Raw genomic sequence first — 20,356 nt, forward strand, 5'->3', positions numbered from 1 at the left:
CGGACAGCAAAGTACTGACCATGTCGGGACCCATCTACGAAGATATCTTCAACGTTAACCGGTACCTGCTGAACGAGGTAGACCTGACATTGAAGATGTAAAGATCGGATCCTAAATTCTGCTTGATGAGCAACGTGACCGAGCACGAATTCAAAGTTCAGATCTTGGACGCCTATCAAAGTCAAAGTCAACCCCGCCCTGATCTTGGCTCACAACGAACTCTTCGTAAAGTCCAACGCCCTCTACCCGTACACCAAAACCGAGGTCAAGGTCACCAGCATCCCCACCAGCCAGCAGCCACACTCCATCGACAACGTGTCCAACCCGGTGGCCAACAGATACATCATGGGACTGGTGGAGAGCCCCAGTTTGAACGGGTCATATACTGGAAACCCCTTTAATTTCAACTCCTCCATGCTTAAAAAATTGACCATGTACGTCGACGGCGTCAGTGTGCCGAGTCAACCCACGGAGGCGGATGATGTCGAGTCTTACGTCAACATGCTCGACGGCATGGATCTCTGGAAGAAGCGACTTTCTCTTGGGGAGCGCCTTGTTCGTCTTCGACCTGGACAAGATGTGCGGAGTACCTGAACCTGGTGAAATCGGGCACCGTCAGGCTGGAACTGGAATTTAAATCGGCACTGATCAATCCTCTCAGTGCGACTCGAGCTTACAGAGACACGTGTTAGGCGTTTATGCAAAAGATACTTTACCCGTGCTCCCCCCTTCTTTGCTGAAAAAGGGAGTCGGTCTCATCGTCAATACAGATGTTAGACAAAACAGAGGTCGCCACTGGATTGCTGTGTATCTCCGAGGAAACAACAGAGCTGAACTGTTTGACAGTTTGGCAGAACCAGTTGACGTTGTATTCGATCGTTATTTAAAGTCCTACGTCGGTTCTTACACTCACAATATTCAACAGTTACAATCTACAGATTGCAAGGGGTGTGGGTTTTACTGCTTGTATTTTTTACTGTGTATATTTAAAGATCATTTAAGACTGAACCAGATTGTCCATCAGTTTGATGTCAATGAATTACAATGGAATGACGCCTTTGTCACTAGTTTCATTTGTAACTACTTCAAATACTGCACTCATGTGAGCATTCCTTGTATTGATTTTTAAAAATATTACTGTGCTTGTAAAAAAATTTAAAAAATAAAAAGTAGTTCAATTCCAATCATATCTTTGTTGTGTATAAATAACTTTGACTGGTAGTCATTCAGATCAGTTCTGGTGTCGACAGCGGTAGAGATAACATGCAAGAAAAGAAGTGCCTGATACCTTTTCACACACCAGCTACCATATCAGTGTTAGGTGGAACTTCGAGCGGAAAAACGTTTTGGACCGCTCGACTCTTAAAACAAGCCGATACGACGTTTGATCCACCGCCCAACCTGATTATTTACTGTTACACCGTCTGGCAAGATGTCTACAATGACATGGAAAGAACCATTCCAAATATTCGATTTCAAGATTCACTACCTACAGAAGACCAGCTAAAATCTTATTTGTCAGAGTCGGGCAAACGATGTCTTCTCGTGACAGATGACTTCATGCAGCAAGTTTGCAAAAATCAGTTGTTTTTACATCTTTACACCACACTATCGCATCATCTGGGGATTTCCGTCATCAACATACAACAATCCGCCTATCCCAAAGGAGAATGCAACAGAACCATGTCTCTGAACACCCATTACTTCGTTCTGCTATCCAACCCGCGTTCAGCGCACGAATACAAAATTTTGGCATCGCAAATATTTCCGGGACAGGCAAAATATTTGGCGGAATCCTTTCAAGATGCCGTTGGGGGGAAAAAATATGGGTATCTCGTTTTGGATGTTTCGCCTTATGCTGATCCACAGTATGGTCGTTTGCGCACTGGAATATTTTCCGATGAAGTGTGTACTGTGTACTTGCCCCAGTGATGTTACTAAACAACAACAAAAAAGGTGATTTTGCACCGGGATTCCAACATTTCACTTTCAACCCTCGAAGCAAGCAGACCTTTCTCGTTGTTGTCGTCGTCATTATGGATGTATGTGGAAGATTTGACGACTTAGTTCCAGACTGTGCCAAAGCAGACCTCTGTACTGAGGTGTATGGACAAAAGTTTAGTGACAGACTAAATACTTTTGACAAGTGGCCACTGCAGATGAAGCAGTCACCAACATCCATGGCTAAGGTCGGATTTATATACACTGGGCAATCTGATAAAGCCTACTGTTTCAAGTGCAAGCTACGCGTTCATCGTTGGATACCAGAAGATGATCCGATGACCAAACATTTCCGACTTTCTCCTCACTGTAGCTATATCCACATGGTGGACAAGCCCCAAAGTCAACAAGAAAGGTTAGACCAAACAAAAATGCTATAAAACGACATCGGTCAACGCACGCTGGAACATTTGTGAGCGACCATCTCAACATGAGTGAGCTACTAGAAAAACATGTGACTTTTCTTCTGATGTTGAACCAAGCTAATGCCGGACAAAGAAAAGCTTTGTTGAAACATGCGTCAGGCGACCAGTTTATGGCAGTGATTACTCTGATATTTAACATTCTGAGAGGATAGAAATACGACTGTAGCGACACAAGAAGTACATTCGTATCTTGGCCAGTAAGACGATCGGCCGACGCGTCAAACGGGAGTTGTTAATCACGCATCATTCGATTCTACCCATTTGCATAAGATCCTATCGATCCTACCTCTCAACCCTTCACGATGAGCAAGCCGATGATTCTTCTGACAAGGGATACCTACCAGAGACTGATGTCTGAACAGGAAGAAGAACAGAAGAAGAAGAAGATGATGATGACAGCCAATCGGATAGCGAATCAAAATCATCGGACACCGGCACCTCCTCAGACAGCGAATGAATCGGAGGACGACAACACATTGACGAGGGATGGTCGAGATGAAAACCATCCCGTAAACAACAATGACTTTTTGTTGCGAGTTCCCGATCATCTTCTCAAAAACATTAGTTCTAAAAGAACTATAGGAAAACTAATGTCTCTGTTTCTATTTCTCAAACATAAAATTGACACGGGTCACTTAACAGTGACGGGTAATCTGGAAATTGTGTTGCCAAACGGAAACGTGTTAAAAGATTCAAACCTCACTAAGCTGATTCGTTATTGCACTCTGGACCCTTCTTCCGGGTAAAAAAAACCAACGGGTTACAAGGAGTTTCGCAAATTTCTACTCAGTTTAGGTGTACCGAAGAAGCATCTTGTGAGGAGAAATCACGATAGAAACCCAGAAAACAAGCGTGTGAAAAGACTGTACATAAAACGCAAATCTGTGCTTGGCGTGCCCTGAGGAGACTTTAGAAAATTGGAATCTTTGTAAAACTGTTTAGGGTTAAATATCATTGTTTATTCACGTTTGTATTCATGCATCCAATAAATATTCTTGATGCGAGTGTATTGCCATTTTGTTTTGTTTTTAACATATACCAAAACCTGATACAAAACAGTCAATAAAACCTTGTGATATTTCCTACAAGAGGTTGTGAGTTAAAGGTGATGAACACTTCGATGTGACATGGTGAAATAATAGAAAAAATATACAATAATTGGTATCAATAAACTCTTGATTTGGTAAAATATAATGTATGTCAATTAGCATGGATTATTTAAATTTTCCAACTCGCAGACGAACTTGCATTAGTATTTTCGTTCAAAATCAAAATGGATGTATTTAATAAATCCCAAATAGTATGTACGGATGTTAATCAGGTGCTATTCGATAACTAAATTACGGAAAGGTACATATGAGAATCATGCACACGTTGCTGAGATGATCTTCTGACTTCTACATCTATTTTGGAAGATATAAGACATAAACATAACAATTAATGAAAATTATTCTTATAACTGCAAAGGAATACGAATATATACACTAGCTCATACTGTAAGTATGGTCAAGGGTCAAATGCATTCGGGCAGTGTTTGAAGTAAAATGCTCGAATTCAAACTCGTGAAATAGTCGTTCACTGGTTTCTCCAGTAATTACAAATACTCTTAATGAAGCATAATAGACACATACTTGGGAAGACATCCTCTCTCCGAATTTAATTTCTCGTGCAAAACGCTGTATTCCCCCACCGAATATCATGTTTCCCACTTGATTTTGTTATAACGCACAGAGGCGAGGTTTCCAGCAAACACCCCTGAAATTAATGCTAGGCGTCTTATAGTGAGGGTAATACGGCCTTTGTTTACTCGGTTGTGCGGCTCCACATGCTCTCATCGAAGCCCAACGGAGAGCTAGCGATACGGTCGCTTTAGTGTATAAATAGATATATATTGCCATGCAACTCACTGTCGCAGGTGCAGTAGCATATCTATATAATTATGCAAAACAATATGTGAAGCGCACCCTCCGATTAGTTGCATTAGTCCGTTCTGTACTGATTTCTGATGCCTGTAAGAAGCGGTGTTATGCTGACTCGCAACTGTGCCGCAGTGTGAGCGATGATCTGTTGATAAAACTATTCCCCTTACCGTTATTTAAAATGAAGATTTAATTACAGTTGTATTTGTAATGGTATTCTTTTCTAATGTTTGATGCTTTCAATAACTAAAATGTAAAAAAGATTATTGAATCAGATTTTAGGGACATAAATGTATAAGAATTGCGTTGATGTAAGTTCACTCAACATATATGTTTGGTTCATATAAAAACACTTGTTTGAAGGAAAGTATTATCTCAAAAATCGTGTCGTACAATGAAAATAGACACGAGAAACGTTGTTGGTTTTTTGTGTGGTTCAAATGGCTTAGCAACGGCATCGGATTATCCCACAATAGTCTAATAAACTTCTATAGTAAGCAGCTAAGATTTTGTTTGTATAATTGAACAATAAAATGTTTTACCTTCATCTCATGGTGAAAATCCCGCTCTCCAAATATGATGTGACACTTTTAAGTCCCTGGATCCATCATATGTTTCCCATAATGTTCTATAACTGTCGGTTGCTGCTGATGTTGTTTATTTAAATATGTCTAAAACTTTCAATTAAAAATAAAAGAGTGAAAACCAAAATGCTTGTCGAAGAAAAATAGATTACTTAAATGACAATTTGTAAGCTTTCAAGTATGATCTACTTGGTGTTTCCCGTCTTGAAAGAAAGACAAATAAAAAAATACATCACATTATTGTCGAGGTAGTCTTGAATTTTCTTCTATAGATATATTATTAAATGGAGGAACAATTGCCACGGGTTTGTTTGAATTTTGATTAATCATTCGATTGGTTCCTTCGTTACTGTCTATAAGATATTTACAAATTTACAAGTTCGAAAGTCAGATGCGATCATTGATTTATCCAGTACACGTTCACATTCTAAATAGTGCCCACGTCCTCTTCCCATTACTCATCGAATCAAATCGTTATCAACACGGAAACTCATATCATTTTTGAATTTATCAATTCTTTTTCGGGGTACACCAAGCAAATTGTACTTAGAAATGATCTCCCTTTCAGCCATGTTTTCAAACAAAATGTATTAAGATAAAATCAAAAATTATTTCAAAACAAACTTAATGAAATTTAAAAAAATAAACAAAAAATAAAAATGATAAACAACAACAGATTTGACTCCAAGGACGCAAGTTCACGAAGTAATGTTTCTGAACTGAGAATGAATATGCTGGTTAGGGGCCTACAAACCCCAGTCTTGTACGATCCTTTGGAAAATAAACACACGCACACACATACACCGTTCTTGCTGAAATGTCTGTGGCCTCTCTATTTAAATAAAATAAAAGTTCGAGTTTTGATGAACGTCTTGAAAAACGACCACACACACACACACGCAGAGAGAGAGAGAGAGAGGCACGCCATGATTATATCACAGGATGAATAAGTGAAAACGTTATATTATACTTTCTTTGTGAAAAACAACTCTTGCAATGCTTAGGAAAGCATTCTGTTCCTAAAATCACAAATTTAATACGCTCTCTGCAATGAGTGTGCTGAGTGTCCCACGCCTATTGTATGTACATATGTATACACCACATGTTTGACATTCGCCAACTACCGTATTTTCCTCAATATCAGAAGCCGGTCTGTATTAGAGAACCGAGTTCTATTGTAAGTAATAGTTGTTGGTTTTTTTTGGCTTTTAGTTTTTCTTCAGCTGTTCAGAGCTTCAAATAGAGGAAATACGGTAAGCCTGCAGCTTTCGAGACCCCTATAGAATATCGGGAGACATTGCTCTGCAGCGTATATGTCATATGTTTTGTTTTGTTTTTTGTTGGTTGTTTTTTGGGGTGTTTTTAGCTATTTTGGGTATACTGTTTCAAACCTATGTGTTCGTGTAAATAAACGTCTGATGTGTTTTCCGAAATGTTGCGAATTGGAAGCTCATTGTTGCTCCCTACCGACGAAATGATCTTGACATTGCATCCACATCCCTAGAACTTGAGACCAGCAAAACTTTACATCTGTCTATCTCATATATTTGAGATGGGTGGCGACAAAGAGCATTTCTTCTCGACACATGCATAATAATACGTTTTGCGTATATTTTAAATAAGATTTAGGGAATTTTCTTTCAAAAGAGGGAATTTGCGAATCATGGCATTCACACTAATCTTTGATGATACTACATCGAATTTCAGGTTTCAAATTGGGAATGATCCTCAAGGTCTGAGTAATCAGATTTTAGACTTTAATGTATCTCGTCAAGTGAAGAATATTTTCATCTACTTCCTGTCCAAAATTGACAGTTTCCAACAGAAAAGATTCTCCATGGCATACAACGCCCAATTGAGTCTAAATAAGCTCTAAGGTTCCCAGTCTCCTGCTCAGTTCATTCACTGACATTCAACTTGAGACAATAATCTGGTTTTGGTTTTAAGAAATAGTGAGTGAGTGAGTGAGTGAGTTGGGTTTAACGCCACTATTAACAGTATTCCAGTTATATCGTGGCGTGTCAGCTTAATGTGGGAGGAAAGCCCGAAGTGATGCAGGTCTCGGACGTTTACCACTTCGGTGAAACCTACGAGCTAGGGTATGGTGCCGACAAACCTAGAAACATGATCGGGGCGAACCGGGATTCGAACCCACATTTTTCTGACGTGACCAAGGGACGCAACTCTGCACAGCGACTGGGTCCCCCGTGCCCCCCGTTTTAAGATATAAAAAACAAACAGGTCAAAGAAGATTACATAGTTCTTTAATAAAAAAACCGAACAATGACATACATTTCACTGTCATATCCCTTATCAACGTAAAGTACATGATCTAAGATTATATAGTAACACATGGTAAGTTTTTTCAAGAAATTCCTTCTCTCCTCGATTTACCGAGAAATCCACCTCTATTGAATACACAGTTCTATGATTACAGCTATCTTCTACTGCTAGATTCCGATAAGTTTTTTCCTGGAAGTTCACAGGGGGGGGGGGGGGGGGGGATCGTCCTCTATTGAATACACAGTTCTATGATTACAGGCCTCTTCTACTGCTAACTTCTGTAAGTTTTTTCTTGAAAGTTCACAGGGAAATCCTCTTTCTCTATTGAGCTGTAGATACTGGTCACTGAAAATAATAAGAAGTAGGCAATGCATTAAATCAGTATAGAACAACAACAGAACCAACAGATAATTGTTCAAACACTCATTTTTTAAAACAATATTTATTCTGTGATCTAATAGTAGATAATTATTAATAACTAGAGCACCACCTAGGTGGTGCTCTGACGTCATCAAGGTCACGTGACTGTCAGTGTCTCATTAATATGCAGAATAATTCATTAATATGCAAATGTATGCATGACGTCACACGTCAATTAGGTTAATAAAGGGTCAACTGACCAAATGCAATCATGCAATTAATGACTCGACCATTCGTTAACCGTAGAACACGGGATAGTAATGAATGTCCCTATATGGACATGTTACTACGACCGGGGTTGGGTTGGGTCTTGACTCACGCGGTATGGAATGTCATTGTGAGACCATTTTGGCGCGACAACATGTGGTGAATATTTGAACCTTTTGCATTGAAGACATTTCTCTGTGCGCATTCGGTGGCGGGCTATGTGTGGTAATATTCAAAAGCCCAGGAACAGGTTCATGTAGAAACATCTTCCGATATTCAATTACTTTAATGAAGGGTCAACTGACCGTATGCAATCATGCAATTAATTACTTGACCATTCGTTAAACGTAGAACAACACGTGTCTAAAAACAAGATGGCGGACGTTGCCATGAACGCTCACGGGTGTCACGTGTCCTCAGTTTGAATCTCGCGCCTGACCTACAAGTCAGTTCTATGGGGCCCCGTTCCACATCTAAGGCTAAGCTGATCCATAAGTGCAATAACTCATTCATAGTCAAATATAATCATGACGTCACAGGTCAGAAAGAGTAATGAGAGGTCTGTTGTTCCAATGCACGAATGCAATGTGTTAATGAGTCCTTCATTAAGTGAGAACAAAGCGTAGTGATGAGTGTCCCTATATGGAAGTGGCTACTACGAGGTTCAAATGTGATTCACGGGGGGGAAAGGAATGTCATTGTTAGACATATGCCATTGACGCATGTATTTCATGTAGTAATGACTGTCACATGTGGCAAAGTGGGGTGTGAGTTGACTTTCCATAGAAACCACATGTCCAGTTCTTAACTCTTCTAGTGTTACCTATTATAAGTTCCTTTTAACAAACAGTTGCCATGACAACTAAATAAAAAAATAAGGGTTAACAGTCTTGACTCCTAGCTAGAGGTCAGCTCGGAGAAATATAGAGTTGGTATCGCGAAACCCGTGTGTTGAAGACTGTAATGTATGCCAGTCTGGTCTATGACGTTTTAATACTGTAAAATTCGATTCTTTTTTCTCAAAGATGTTTGAGTTCAAAATGTCGGTTCTGTTTCCTATTTCAATGGAAAAAATACTCGTTTAACCCATACCCAGAATCATTTTCATGAGAAAAAATAGAGTGAAATAACGTAGTTTAGTAGATAACTTCTAAGAGATAAGATTACTTGAGCATTCATTAACAAAGAACAATGGATAGTAATGAATATCCTTATGTGGAAACTTAGGTCACCAATCCCTCATTAATAGGTAAATGTATAAGTGATGTATCAGGTTAATTAGATGAATACAGGGTCAACTGACCAGATGCAATTTATTTACATTAACAAAGAACAATGGATAGTAATGAATATCCTCATATGGAAACTTGACATCGCATGCGAAATGGAATGTTATTGCGACTGAATTTTGCCGCCTTTTTGCACCTTTTCTCCATGCTCATTCGGGGGGCTGCGTCTGCTGAGATTATCAGCACAGGAATAAGAGTGTGATGTATGTCAATATGTGTTACAATATGTGTTGTTGAGTGACTGACATTTTCACTCTAACCTTGCTGACAGATTCAAAATGAAGAGAGTTTCAGAGGATATATTTGGACCTACAGTCATTTTCACAAAGCATAGCAAGACCAAGTCGAGAAAATCATGTCGGAGAAAATCAATGGCATCAAAGGGGTCGCCGAAGAGACTGGTTGCATCTAAAAAGAAAAAGAAGACAACCAGGAAAGCGAAAATGACTATACTAAAAATGCAACCAGTGTCGAAAGTAAAGGCTGTTGTGAAACGAATCCGACCTGCCTTGAAGCGTCGCATGGCTGAAGGAAATAAAAGAATGCTTCAGACCCTCTCATCGCGCACTTATTGTATTTGATCACTATGGAGGTTACCACCTGTCCAGACTAAGACAAGAGTTTTACGCGAAAAGATAATCTACAGAGACATCAGAAGCAGGTGCACAGGTCAACTCAAGACTCGCCTTCTCTTCTTCCTCCTCTGGATAAACACCTTCTCCTCCTCCTCTCGATAAACACCCTCATCCTCCTCCTCCTCCTCTGCATAAACACCCTCCTCTTCCTCCTCCTCTGGATAAACACCCTCCTCCTCCTCCTCCTCTGGATAAACATCCTCCTCCTCCTCCTCTGGATAAACACCCTCCTCCTCCTCCTCCTCCTCCTCTGGATAAACACCATCCTCCTCCTCCTCTGGTTAAACACCCTTCTCCTCCTCCTCCTCTGGATAAACACCCTCCTCCTCCTCTGGATAAACACCCTCCTCCTCCTCTGGATAAACACCCTCCTCCTCCTCTGGATAAACCCTCCTCCTACTCTTCCTCCTCCTCCTCCTCTGGATAAACACCCTCCTCCTCCTCCTCCTCCTCCTCTGGATAAACACCCTCCTTCTCCTCCTCCTCTGGATAAACACCCTCCTCCTCCTCCTCCTCTGGATAAACACCCTCCTCCTCCTCTGGATAAACACCCTCCCCCTCCCCTGGATAAACACCCTCCTCTGGATAAACACCTTCCTCCTCCTCCTCCTCTGGATAAACACCCTCCTCCTCCTCTGGATAAACACCCTCCTCCTCCTCCTCTGCATAAACACCCTCCTCCTCCTCCTCCTCTGGTTAAACACCCTTCTCCTCCTCCTCCTCTGGATAAACACCCTCCTCCTCCTCTGGATAAACACCCTCCTCCTCCTCTGGATAAACACCCTCCTCCTCCTCTGGATAAACCCTCCTCCTACTCTTCCTCCTCCTCCTCCTCTGGATAAACACCCTCCTCCTCCTCCTCCTCCTCCTCTGGATAAACACCCTCCTTCTCCTCCTCCTCTGGATAAACACCCTCCTTCTCCTCCTCCTCTGGATAAACACCCTCCTCCTCCTCCTCCTCTGGATAAACACCCTCCCCCTCCCCTGGATAAACACCCTCCTCTGGATAAACACCTTCCTCTTCCTCTTCCTCCTCCTCTGGATAAACACCCTCCTCCTCCTCCTCCTCTGGATAAACACCCTCCTCCTCCTCTGGATAAACACCCTCCTCCTCCTCCTCTGCATAAACACCCTCCTCCTCCTCCTCCTCTGGATTAACACCCTCCTCCTCCTCCTCCTTTGGATAAACACCCTTATCCTCCTCCTCCTCCTCTGGATAAACACCCTCCTCCTCCTTCTCCTCCTCCTCTGGATAAACACCCTCCTCCTCCTCTGGATAAACACCTTCGGCCTCCTCTGGATAAACACCCTCCTCTTCCTCTTCCTCCTCTGGATAAACACCCTCGGCCTCCTCTGGATAAACACCCTCCTCTTCCTCTTCCTCTGGATAAACACCCTCCACCACAAGCAACACCTCCTGTTCCTCCTCCTCCTCCTCCTACTCCTCAGGAAACCTGTGTCGTAAATAAAAGCTGCTGTGAAACGAACCCAAGCTGTCTTTAAGCATCGCATGGGTGAAGAGTATTAAAGAATGGTTTAGATCCTCTCATCGCGCACTTGTATTTGATCACTATGGAGGTTACCACCTGTCCAGACTGTGGCAAGAGTTTTACGCGAAAAGATAATCTACAGAGACATCAGAAGCAGGTGCACAGGTCAACTCAAGACTCGCCTTCTCTTCTTCCTCCTCTGGATAAACACCTTACCCCTCCTCCTCCTGATAAACACCCTCCTGCTCCTCATCAGGAAATAACTCCACATTTGCTTTCATCTTGGGAGCACCAGCGACACGGACGATTCAAGTTCCTTATACCCTCAAATAGCATCGTTGTTGGACCCAGTGGATGCGGAAAGTCGGTGTTTGTCTTCAACCTATTACGTTGTGGATTCGTTCAACCCCTGCCCGACTGTATTGTCTGGTGTTATTCTGTGTGGCAACCTCTTTACGATAGCATTCTTCAAACTTTACCTCAAGTACGGTTTGTGAAAGGAATACCTTACAATCTCGAAGATGAAAACTTCTTCGATGCCCGTAATCAGAACATGATGGTGTTGGATGACTTTTTGTCTGAAGCAAAGAATGACAATCGCATTTCCCGTCTGTTTACCCTAACCTCCCACCACAAAAATGTCATTATCTTTTTGCTATTGCAAAACCTCGAGAGGTAAGTAATCAAGGGACATTGCTCTAAATTCTCATTATGTCACACTTTTCAATTCGCCAGTGGACAGACAGCAGGTGAAGTTATTCGCCAGAAGAATATTTCCTGAAGACATTGGTAAATTTATGGCTCTTTATGAAAGGGCTGTTGAAACCCCTTATGGACACCTTACAGTGGATCTCAAACCCGGTACAAGTGAGAAGAATAGATTACATGTCAACGTCTTGACAACCAACGACAATCAACCTGATCACAGTGCTTCACAACAACAACAACAACGGGTAAAAGATGTCTCTCTAGCATTAGATATGCAGACAGCTCCTGATATTCGTGCTGATCACACTTCAATTTCCAAAGAAAGGTCTCTAAGCTCTGACGACGACGACGTTGAAACAGCATCCATCTCGAGTGACGACACAGGACCTTTTACCATGGCCACTGCGTGTACTCACTGCGGCGTATTGATAGACAATATGCACAATCTACACCGACGTATTAGATCATGGTGTCCAGTCAACAACAACTTGAAATGCAGAAGAAAATGTCTCAGATACGAGAGTGACGACAACGGTGACGACGATGAGGAACGTCTTCCTGAACAGAAAGGTGGAGGTCTCGCTGTCAAACGTCGTCGCTGGAAGCCGCCAAACGCCGACGTGGATGCGGAGGAGTGGCAAAATGTTGGTTTACAACGCATCTGGAATCGTGTGTACAACATCAAGCATGACGCAATGAAACTCAAGAGGAAAAAGTACAGACAACAGGGTCGAACAGAAGAATGGATTGACAGAAAAATGAAACAGATGTGGGAAAGCGAATTGACCGACAGTCTCAAAAGTGTCATAGAGTTCTCCCAATATTTTAGACAGGCGCCTCTATTTCAACCCATCCTAGACAGCCTGAGCGATATGGATCCTGGCACTGATCAATCTATTATCAAAAACAAGATCGCTCGTTTCACGATGAAAGACATTCTGACTCGTGTAGACATACCTGAAGCAGATAGTGACACTGAATCTATCTCAGCCGCCGATGATGGCGATGACGAGCAGAGCGAGCAAGAATAAAAACCTTGTTCTCGTGTTACAACCCTTCAGTTGAGATTTTGTGTTACCCAAAGCAATGACACGGAAGAATCGGTCACCGAGTCCAGGTAAAGGAAGAAGATTTGGACTTATCCATGTATTGAAAACAGGACCTGTCATTAAGTCAAAACAGATTTCTCTAAATGACAGCTACCTGGCGTCAAAGAAACGCCTGGTCGTATACATCAGGAGACCGGTCAAGTTGGGACCTCCGGGACGCAAACATCTATAAATGTCACTAAGATGGTCGTCTCCATCAGGTGCATCTGAGTGGTGTATTTCATGTCAAGATTAAACACTGAAAACACTAAAATCATTGAACCGTCAAGGTTTTTAATCATTTTGTAAATCGTTGAAATCACTCGAACTCTACACTTGTAAAGACAACACCCTGTGCTGTTAATAAAAGCCTCATTACAGTTTATATTTGGTTGTTGTTTTAATTCATATTTCTATGATGTCATACATATGGTCAATATGCCTCTGGAAAGCAATTATCTCTACAAGCCAATCACACAACAGTTTGCTTGTGTTTTTTTTGTTTTTTGTTTTTTTTAGTATCATACAGTTACTAACACGAACTTGTCTATAGTAAAACCACACTGTTAACACTTCAATTCGACGAGAACTGTGAACTTACAGTGAGTGAGTGAGTATGGTTTTAACCCACTTTTAGCAATATTTCATCAATATCATGGCGGGGGACACCAGAAATGGGCTTCACACATTGTACCGCTGCCGGGAATCGAACCCGGGTCTTCGGCGTGACGAGCGAACGCTTTAACCAATCAGCTATCCGACCGCCCCTCTGTACAGATTCACATCATAGATCTATCCAACTTCATTCGAGGTGCTCTGACAAAAGCACTTACAAAAAGGAGCTCTTTTCAACAAATTGTCACAGGATAGGTTTTCAATAGCCTATTTAGGCTGAAATTTGATTGTTAAAACGAACAAATGTCCAGCTTGGCACTCAAGGGGTTAAACTTTTGGAACTGTATTCAAATGAGAATCTTGCGTGCCCGAGACTTTAGAAAATTGGAATCTTTGTAAAACGGTTTAGTGTTAAATATTATTGTTTAATCACGTTTGTATACACGCAACGAATAAATATTCTTGATGTGAGTGTATTGTCATTTTGTTTCTTTTTTAACATATACCCAACCTGATACAAAACAGTCAATTAACCTTGCGATATTCGCTGCAAGAGGTTTTGAGTTAAAGGTAATGAACGCTGTGATGAGACATGGTGAAATAATAGAAAAAAATATACAATAATTGGTATGAATAAACTTAAGAAATTTTATAACACTTTGCATGGATTTTTTAAATTTTCCGACTTGCAGACGAACTCGCATTAGTCTTTTCGTTCAAAATCGAAATGGATATATTTATTAAAACCAAAAAAGTATGTACGGATGTACAAGTGCTATTCGATAACTAAACTAGGAAAAGATGCATATGAAAATCATGCACATGTTGCTGAGATGATCTCCTGACTTCTATACTCTTTGGAAGATATTAGACATAAACACAATTAACGAAAATTATTCTTATAACTGCAAATTAACACGAATATACACTCATACTGTAAGTAGGTCAAGGGTCAGATGCATTCGGGCAGTGTTTGAAGTAAAATGCTCGAATTTCAACTCGTGAAATAGTCGTTCGTTGGTTTCTCCTGTAATTACAAATACTCTGAATCAGGCATAATAGACACATTTTTTGGAAGACATCCTCTCTCCGACTTTAATTTCTCGTGCAAAACACTGTATTCTCCCACCGAATATGTGGTTTCCCACTTGATTTTGTTATAACACACAGAGGCGAGGTTTCCAGCTAACACCCCATGCTCTCAATTAATCTCCAATAATTATCAAATTGACTTCCAAGTTATCAGGTAACGACCATTCCGTTAGCTAGCTATCACGGTATTATAATATGTATCTAGCAAACAATGGTTACATGGTCAGTTTGAAGTTAAAACTATCATTAAATATTACACAATGATTTTTCAAATTCGTACTTTGCAGAGTAAAAGGATATGGTTGTAAATTTCACACAGGCGAATTAGTGTTTTTTCATATAATTAGTATTGTTCCTTTACAAAATATTTGTACTGATATTCTTAGTATTCATCATGCCTTTATTGAATAGCATGTGTATAGTAATTCATACCATATGTGAACTTTCTACAACGGAGTGGAGCTGTGGTTAAACAACCCCCTCCATTCATAAGCAGGCTCACGATAAATGGCATGTGGTGACCTCAATTTCAGGAGGCTCTCTAGTCAGTATTTCACGAAACAGCGACACTGACAAAACAAGGTGTTATGTGTATAGAATATACCAACTCATTCGGAGTGTTGTAAAATAAACCTCACTTGTTACCATATAAGCAATATGATCTACTGTTAGATGCGTCGACAACTGTGTACATAGTACACTAATTAAATATGGAAATATTACTATGCCCATTGAGCGCTGTAAAGAAGGTGATCACGTGACTCCCCAGCGAATATGTACTTGGTGAAGCTTGCGTTGAATTGATCATCGGGTTATCTTCCTGACCATTGACAGAGGACACAATACACCAAACGATTAATCTTAAGGTTTTAAAAAACTAATCATGCTAAATTCAGAATATTCTAACTTTATCTCGAGTCATAGAAATTTATCATGACAATGGTTAACTAACAGTATGCTAAGATCACCTTTTTAAAACCTTAAGATTAATCGTAACTGTTTTGTAAGAAGAGATAAAAAAAGACAATATAAGAATACATTGATCGATGTCTGACTTTATTAAAGAGCACATAGGTAAAGGTTTCTACATCACTATGTCTCTTACATCACTATGTCTCTTCATTATGATGGTTCTTCAATGGGACGCCACATCCTGGAACAAAGGGAACATTGAATTTGTACATGTACTTTTTTTTTCCTAAATGAGAATTCGTTGGACTCATGATAACATAAATAAACTCAATCAAGGTTTTTTTTTCATACACATCATACATCATGCAGAAAAAGACTATAACATCTACAGCCAGGAATCGCAATGCCATAGCATGTACCCAAAAGTTGTGCGCCGCTCGCACAACAAAGTATAGTCTGTATCAGAAATCACTTTGTTACATTTCATAAAAAGTAAATTTTCATAAAATCACTATGAGTGTTCTATTTCTTGCTTTGTAAAATGTTTAACGAGTGATGTTTTATCAACAACAACAAAAAAAAAGAAGAAGAATTATATCTGATTTCTGTTGGATATTAAACTCTACAAATGGATTGGTAAAATAAGAATCTGTTTTAAGTTTAACTGTTAAATAATATGAATTATTTTGTCAAAAGCATGGTGTACAAATGCATACATAACATTACAAAAATACTTTACACAAATATGCATTAGAGGTAGACAGATGAGAAAGAAAGAAAAAAGATTTCAATGTAACTAATTACATATCAGTAAATAATTTGTAAACATATTTAGATTAAAATTATTACTCACCTAAGACGACTCTGACACAGCAGCACGTGACCTCCATTCTCCTCATTCATTCCGTCTTCAATACTGTCAGCAAGGTTAGAATGAAAATGTCAGTCACTCAACACTACCATTGAGTTTTATAACACATATTGACATAAATCACACTCTTATTCCTGTGCTGATAATCTCAGCAGACGCAGCCCCCCCGAATGAGCATGTAGAGAGGGGGCAAAAAGTCGGCAAAATTCAGTCACAATAACATTCCATTTCGCATGCCATGTCAAGTTTCCATATGAGGATATTCATTACTATCCATTGTTCTTTGTTAATGTAAATAAATTGCATCTGGTCAGTTGACCCTGTATTCATCTAATTAACCTGATCACTTATACATTTACCTATTAATGAGGGATTGGTGACCTAAGTTTCCATATAAGGATATTCATTACTATCCATTGTTCTTTGTTAATGAATGCTCAAGTAATCTTATCTCTTAGAAGTTATCTACTAAACTACGTTATTTCACTCTATTTTTTCTCATGAAAATGATTCTGGGTATGGGTTAAACGAGTATTTTTTCCATTGAAATAGGAAACAGAACCGACATTTTGAACTCAAACATCTTTGAGAAAAAAGAATCGAATTTTACAGTATTAAAACGTCATAGACCAGACTGGCATACATTACAGTCTTCAACACACGGGTTTCGCGATACCAACTCTATATTTCTCCGAGCTGACCTCTAGCTAGGAGTCAAGACTGTTAACCCTTATTTTTTTTTTATAGTTGTCATGGCAACTGTTTGTTAAAAGGAACTTATAATAGGTAACACCAGAAGAGTTAAGAACTGGACATGTGGTTTCTATGGAAATTCAACTCACACCCCACTTTGCCACATGTGACAGTCATTACTACATGAAATACATGCGTCAATGGCATATGTCTAACAATGACATTCCTTTCCCCCGTGAATCACATTTGAACCTTGTAGTAGCCACTTCCATATAGGGACACTCATTACTACGCTTTGTTCTCACTTAATGAAGGACTCATTAACACATTGCATTCGTGCATTGGAACAACAGACCTATCATTACTCTTTCTGACCTGTGACGTCATGATTATATTTGACTATGAATGAGTTATTGCACTTATGGATCAGCTTAGCCTTAGATGTGGAACGGGGCCCCATAGAACTGACCTGTAGGTCAGGCGTGAGATTCAAACTGAGGACACATGACACCCGTGAGCGTTCATGGCAACGTCCGCCATCTTGTTTTTAGACACGTGTTGCTCTACGTTTAACGAATGGTCAAGTAATTAATTGCATGATTGCATACGGTCAGTTGACCCTTTATTAAAGTAATTGAATATCGGAAGATGTTTCTACATGAACCTGTTCCTGGGCTTTTGAATATTACCACACATAGCCCGCCACCGAATGCGCACAGAGAAATGTCTTCAATGCAAAAGGTTCAAATATTCACCACATGTTGTCGCGCCAAAATGGTCTCACAATGACATTCCATACTGCGTGAGTCAAGACCCAACCCAACCCCGGTCGTAGTAACATGTCCATATAGGGACATTCATTACTATCCCGTGTCCTACGGTTAACGAATGGTCAAGTCATTAATTGCATGATTGCATTTGGTCAGTTGACCCTTTATTAACCTAATTGACGTGTGACGTCATGCATATATTTGCATATTAATGAATTATTCTGCATATTAATGAGACACGGACAGTCACGTGACCTTGATGACGTCAGAGCACCACCTAGGTGGTGCTCTAGTTATTAATAATTATCTACTTCTAATATATTATGAAACTAAGTACCTAGATTGGTATTGTATGGGCTGAATCACAAGTTCATTGCTGCGTTACTAAGCAAACTCATTAAGGGTTGTTAGCTCATTTACTCAGTGATAAAACGATTGTGTGACTAACCTACATACGTCAATGCATGTATTAACTCATGGATGAGAAATTGTGATATCATGGACATGTAAACTAGTTAGGCAATCAATAATTTCTAACCTGTCCATGCACGAGTGTTCGATTTGAAAGGTAGTTATTGCTTTCAACAGTAGTCCACAAGATCAACTACAACTATGAAACTTAATCCTACATCGATGAAATATTTGTCAAATATTATATCTGCATATAAAATAAAAAGTCCTATTATCTTTCAAATTAATTCCTTCTTGTTAATTGTATGCACACAATTAGGTCTTGCATGAGTGGTTGACCTGCGTCATCTGTAGTGTTTTGTTGTCATGGTCACAGATAGCCACGACCAAAGCTCATAGCACGCAGAGTTCTAAAATTCCATCAAATAGTTTAGCATGCGTATTATTATCATATCATATCACCTTTGGTTGAGAACAGTGAAACGTTGCACCATTTCGCAATAAAGACATTGTCATCCATAATAGTAAGGGTATTTTGGAAAAAGGGTTTTTTAGTATTTACTTAAAATGTAGTTTACTAAATTAAGCTTTTGGGTGAAAATATAGATGCATATGAGAGAAGTGACCGTACAGGGTGAGGGCATAACCCCCAGGGCAAATGATTATGGATATTGCTTCTCTTGAGTGATAGAGATAACTTTTGGTTGGTATGAGGAAATTGGTAGAATACGGTCCTGCAATAAAGATGTCAGAAGAGAGACAGATGGATAGAACGGGATTGTTAGATTAGTGGTGATCAAGTATTTCTGAATACTACTGCTTCATTGGAATGTCTAAATAACAGGATTGGGTATCTTTTTGGTGCCTTCCAGTCTGGCAGAGGTAGTTGAGGGTATTTGATTTGGTTATATGAGTATGTCCAAGTTGACCAATGACCTTAAAGAGGTAATCAAAGTAGCTAGTCAAGAAAAGCTTGATGGTAAAACTAATAACTATGGAAATTGGGGAATGACCATCATGACTCATTTCTCATGATGTCAAATGTGATTTTGGAGGGAGGAGCATAAATTATCATTGATAGTATTTTGTTAGTTGTCCGAGAGTGGTGCGGGGAGTCGGGAGCATACAGCTGAACAGAACGGTTCACTGTGGTTTTGGGATCCCGAGTCAGAAAAGAAGTAGAGTTAACGTTCATCAGAAAAAACATCAGGCTCTTCAACCATCATCTAGGTATGTGTTGTATCTATATCAGGCAACAACAAGAATATATCTGAGGACCATGTGTGTGTATTTATGATTAACTCTATCATAAATAAAAAGGACTGGAGCAAACCATCTGACTTGTGATTTTGAAAGAGAGCTACATCATCCCTAGAACCGAGGAGTAGTTGATAAGGACAAGTGACCATAGGTAAAAGGGTAAAGTACCCGGAACCTAAGGTTACATATGGCGGAAATGCTCTAAGATCACCGTACCGTGCTCATCACAAGTTTGAACGGTTTGCATCTGCAGCTGAGTTGATGGACACTTGATTGTTGTTAGCCTGAAACGAGCCGATGCTATTTGCCATTCACGGTAGGTTATGTCCTGTAAAGCGTCAATTGATTGTGAGGGATGTGTTTTGCCCTTGTATTTGTGAACTACACTCATCAGCAGGACTATGGTTGACTGTTTGAAAGCCGTGGGGTGGTCAGTTCCATGAAGAGACTGTGTTATTGATTTCTTTGGTAGTACGGCTACTACCATAAAAGTGATATTGATTTTGTAGTGTGGGACAGTCACACTGAAGGAGAACCCTTGCTGCACGCTTGTGTGCATAGGAACTTTCTGAAGTATTATAAGACTGTTATTATCTCTCATCACCAACAATGAGCACGAGAAGTCTTGAAATTATGATGTTGAATTTGGACGTATTGTCAGAGAAGAACCAAAGTGACTCAAA

General features: G+C 40.0%; 1 protein-coding gene across 1 annotated transcript; it reads right to left on the minus strand.

Moving 5' to 3' along the window:
• Positions 1-9,798: 9,798 nt before the first annotated feature.
• On the minus strand, positions 9,799-11,534 carry LOC139457079 (uncharacterized protein DDB_G0283697-like). The gene is made up of 5 exons (XM_071238521.1): positions 11,492-11,534; positions 10,895-11,011; positions 10,579-10,633; positions 10,053-10,216; positions 9,799-9,920 (listed from the first exon to the last, which is right to left on the minus strand). The coding sequence occupies exons 1-5, from the start codon at positions 11,532-11,534 to the stop codon at positions 9,799-9,801; spliced, it is 501 nt and encodes a 166-aa protein (XP_071094622.1).
• Between the last annotated feature and the right edge of the window lie 8,822 nt (positions 11,535-20,356).

Source organism: Haliotis cracherodii, unplaced genomic scaffold (assembly GCF_022045235.1).
Source record: "Haliotis cracherodii isolate W230 unplaced genomic scaffold, xgHalCrac1.p SCAF_12, whole genome shotgun sequence".
Classification (NCBI taxonomy): Eukaryota; Metazoa; Mollusca; class Gastropoda; order Lepetellida; family Haliotidae; genus Haliotis; species Haliotis cracherodii.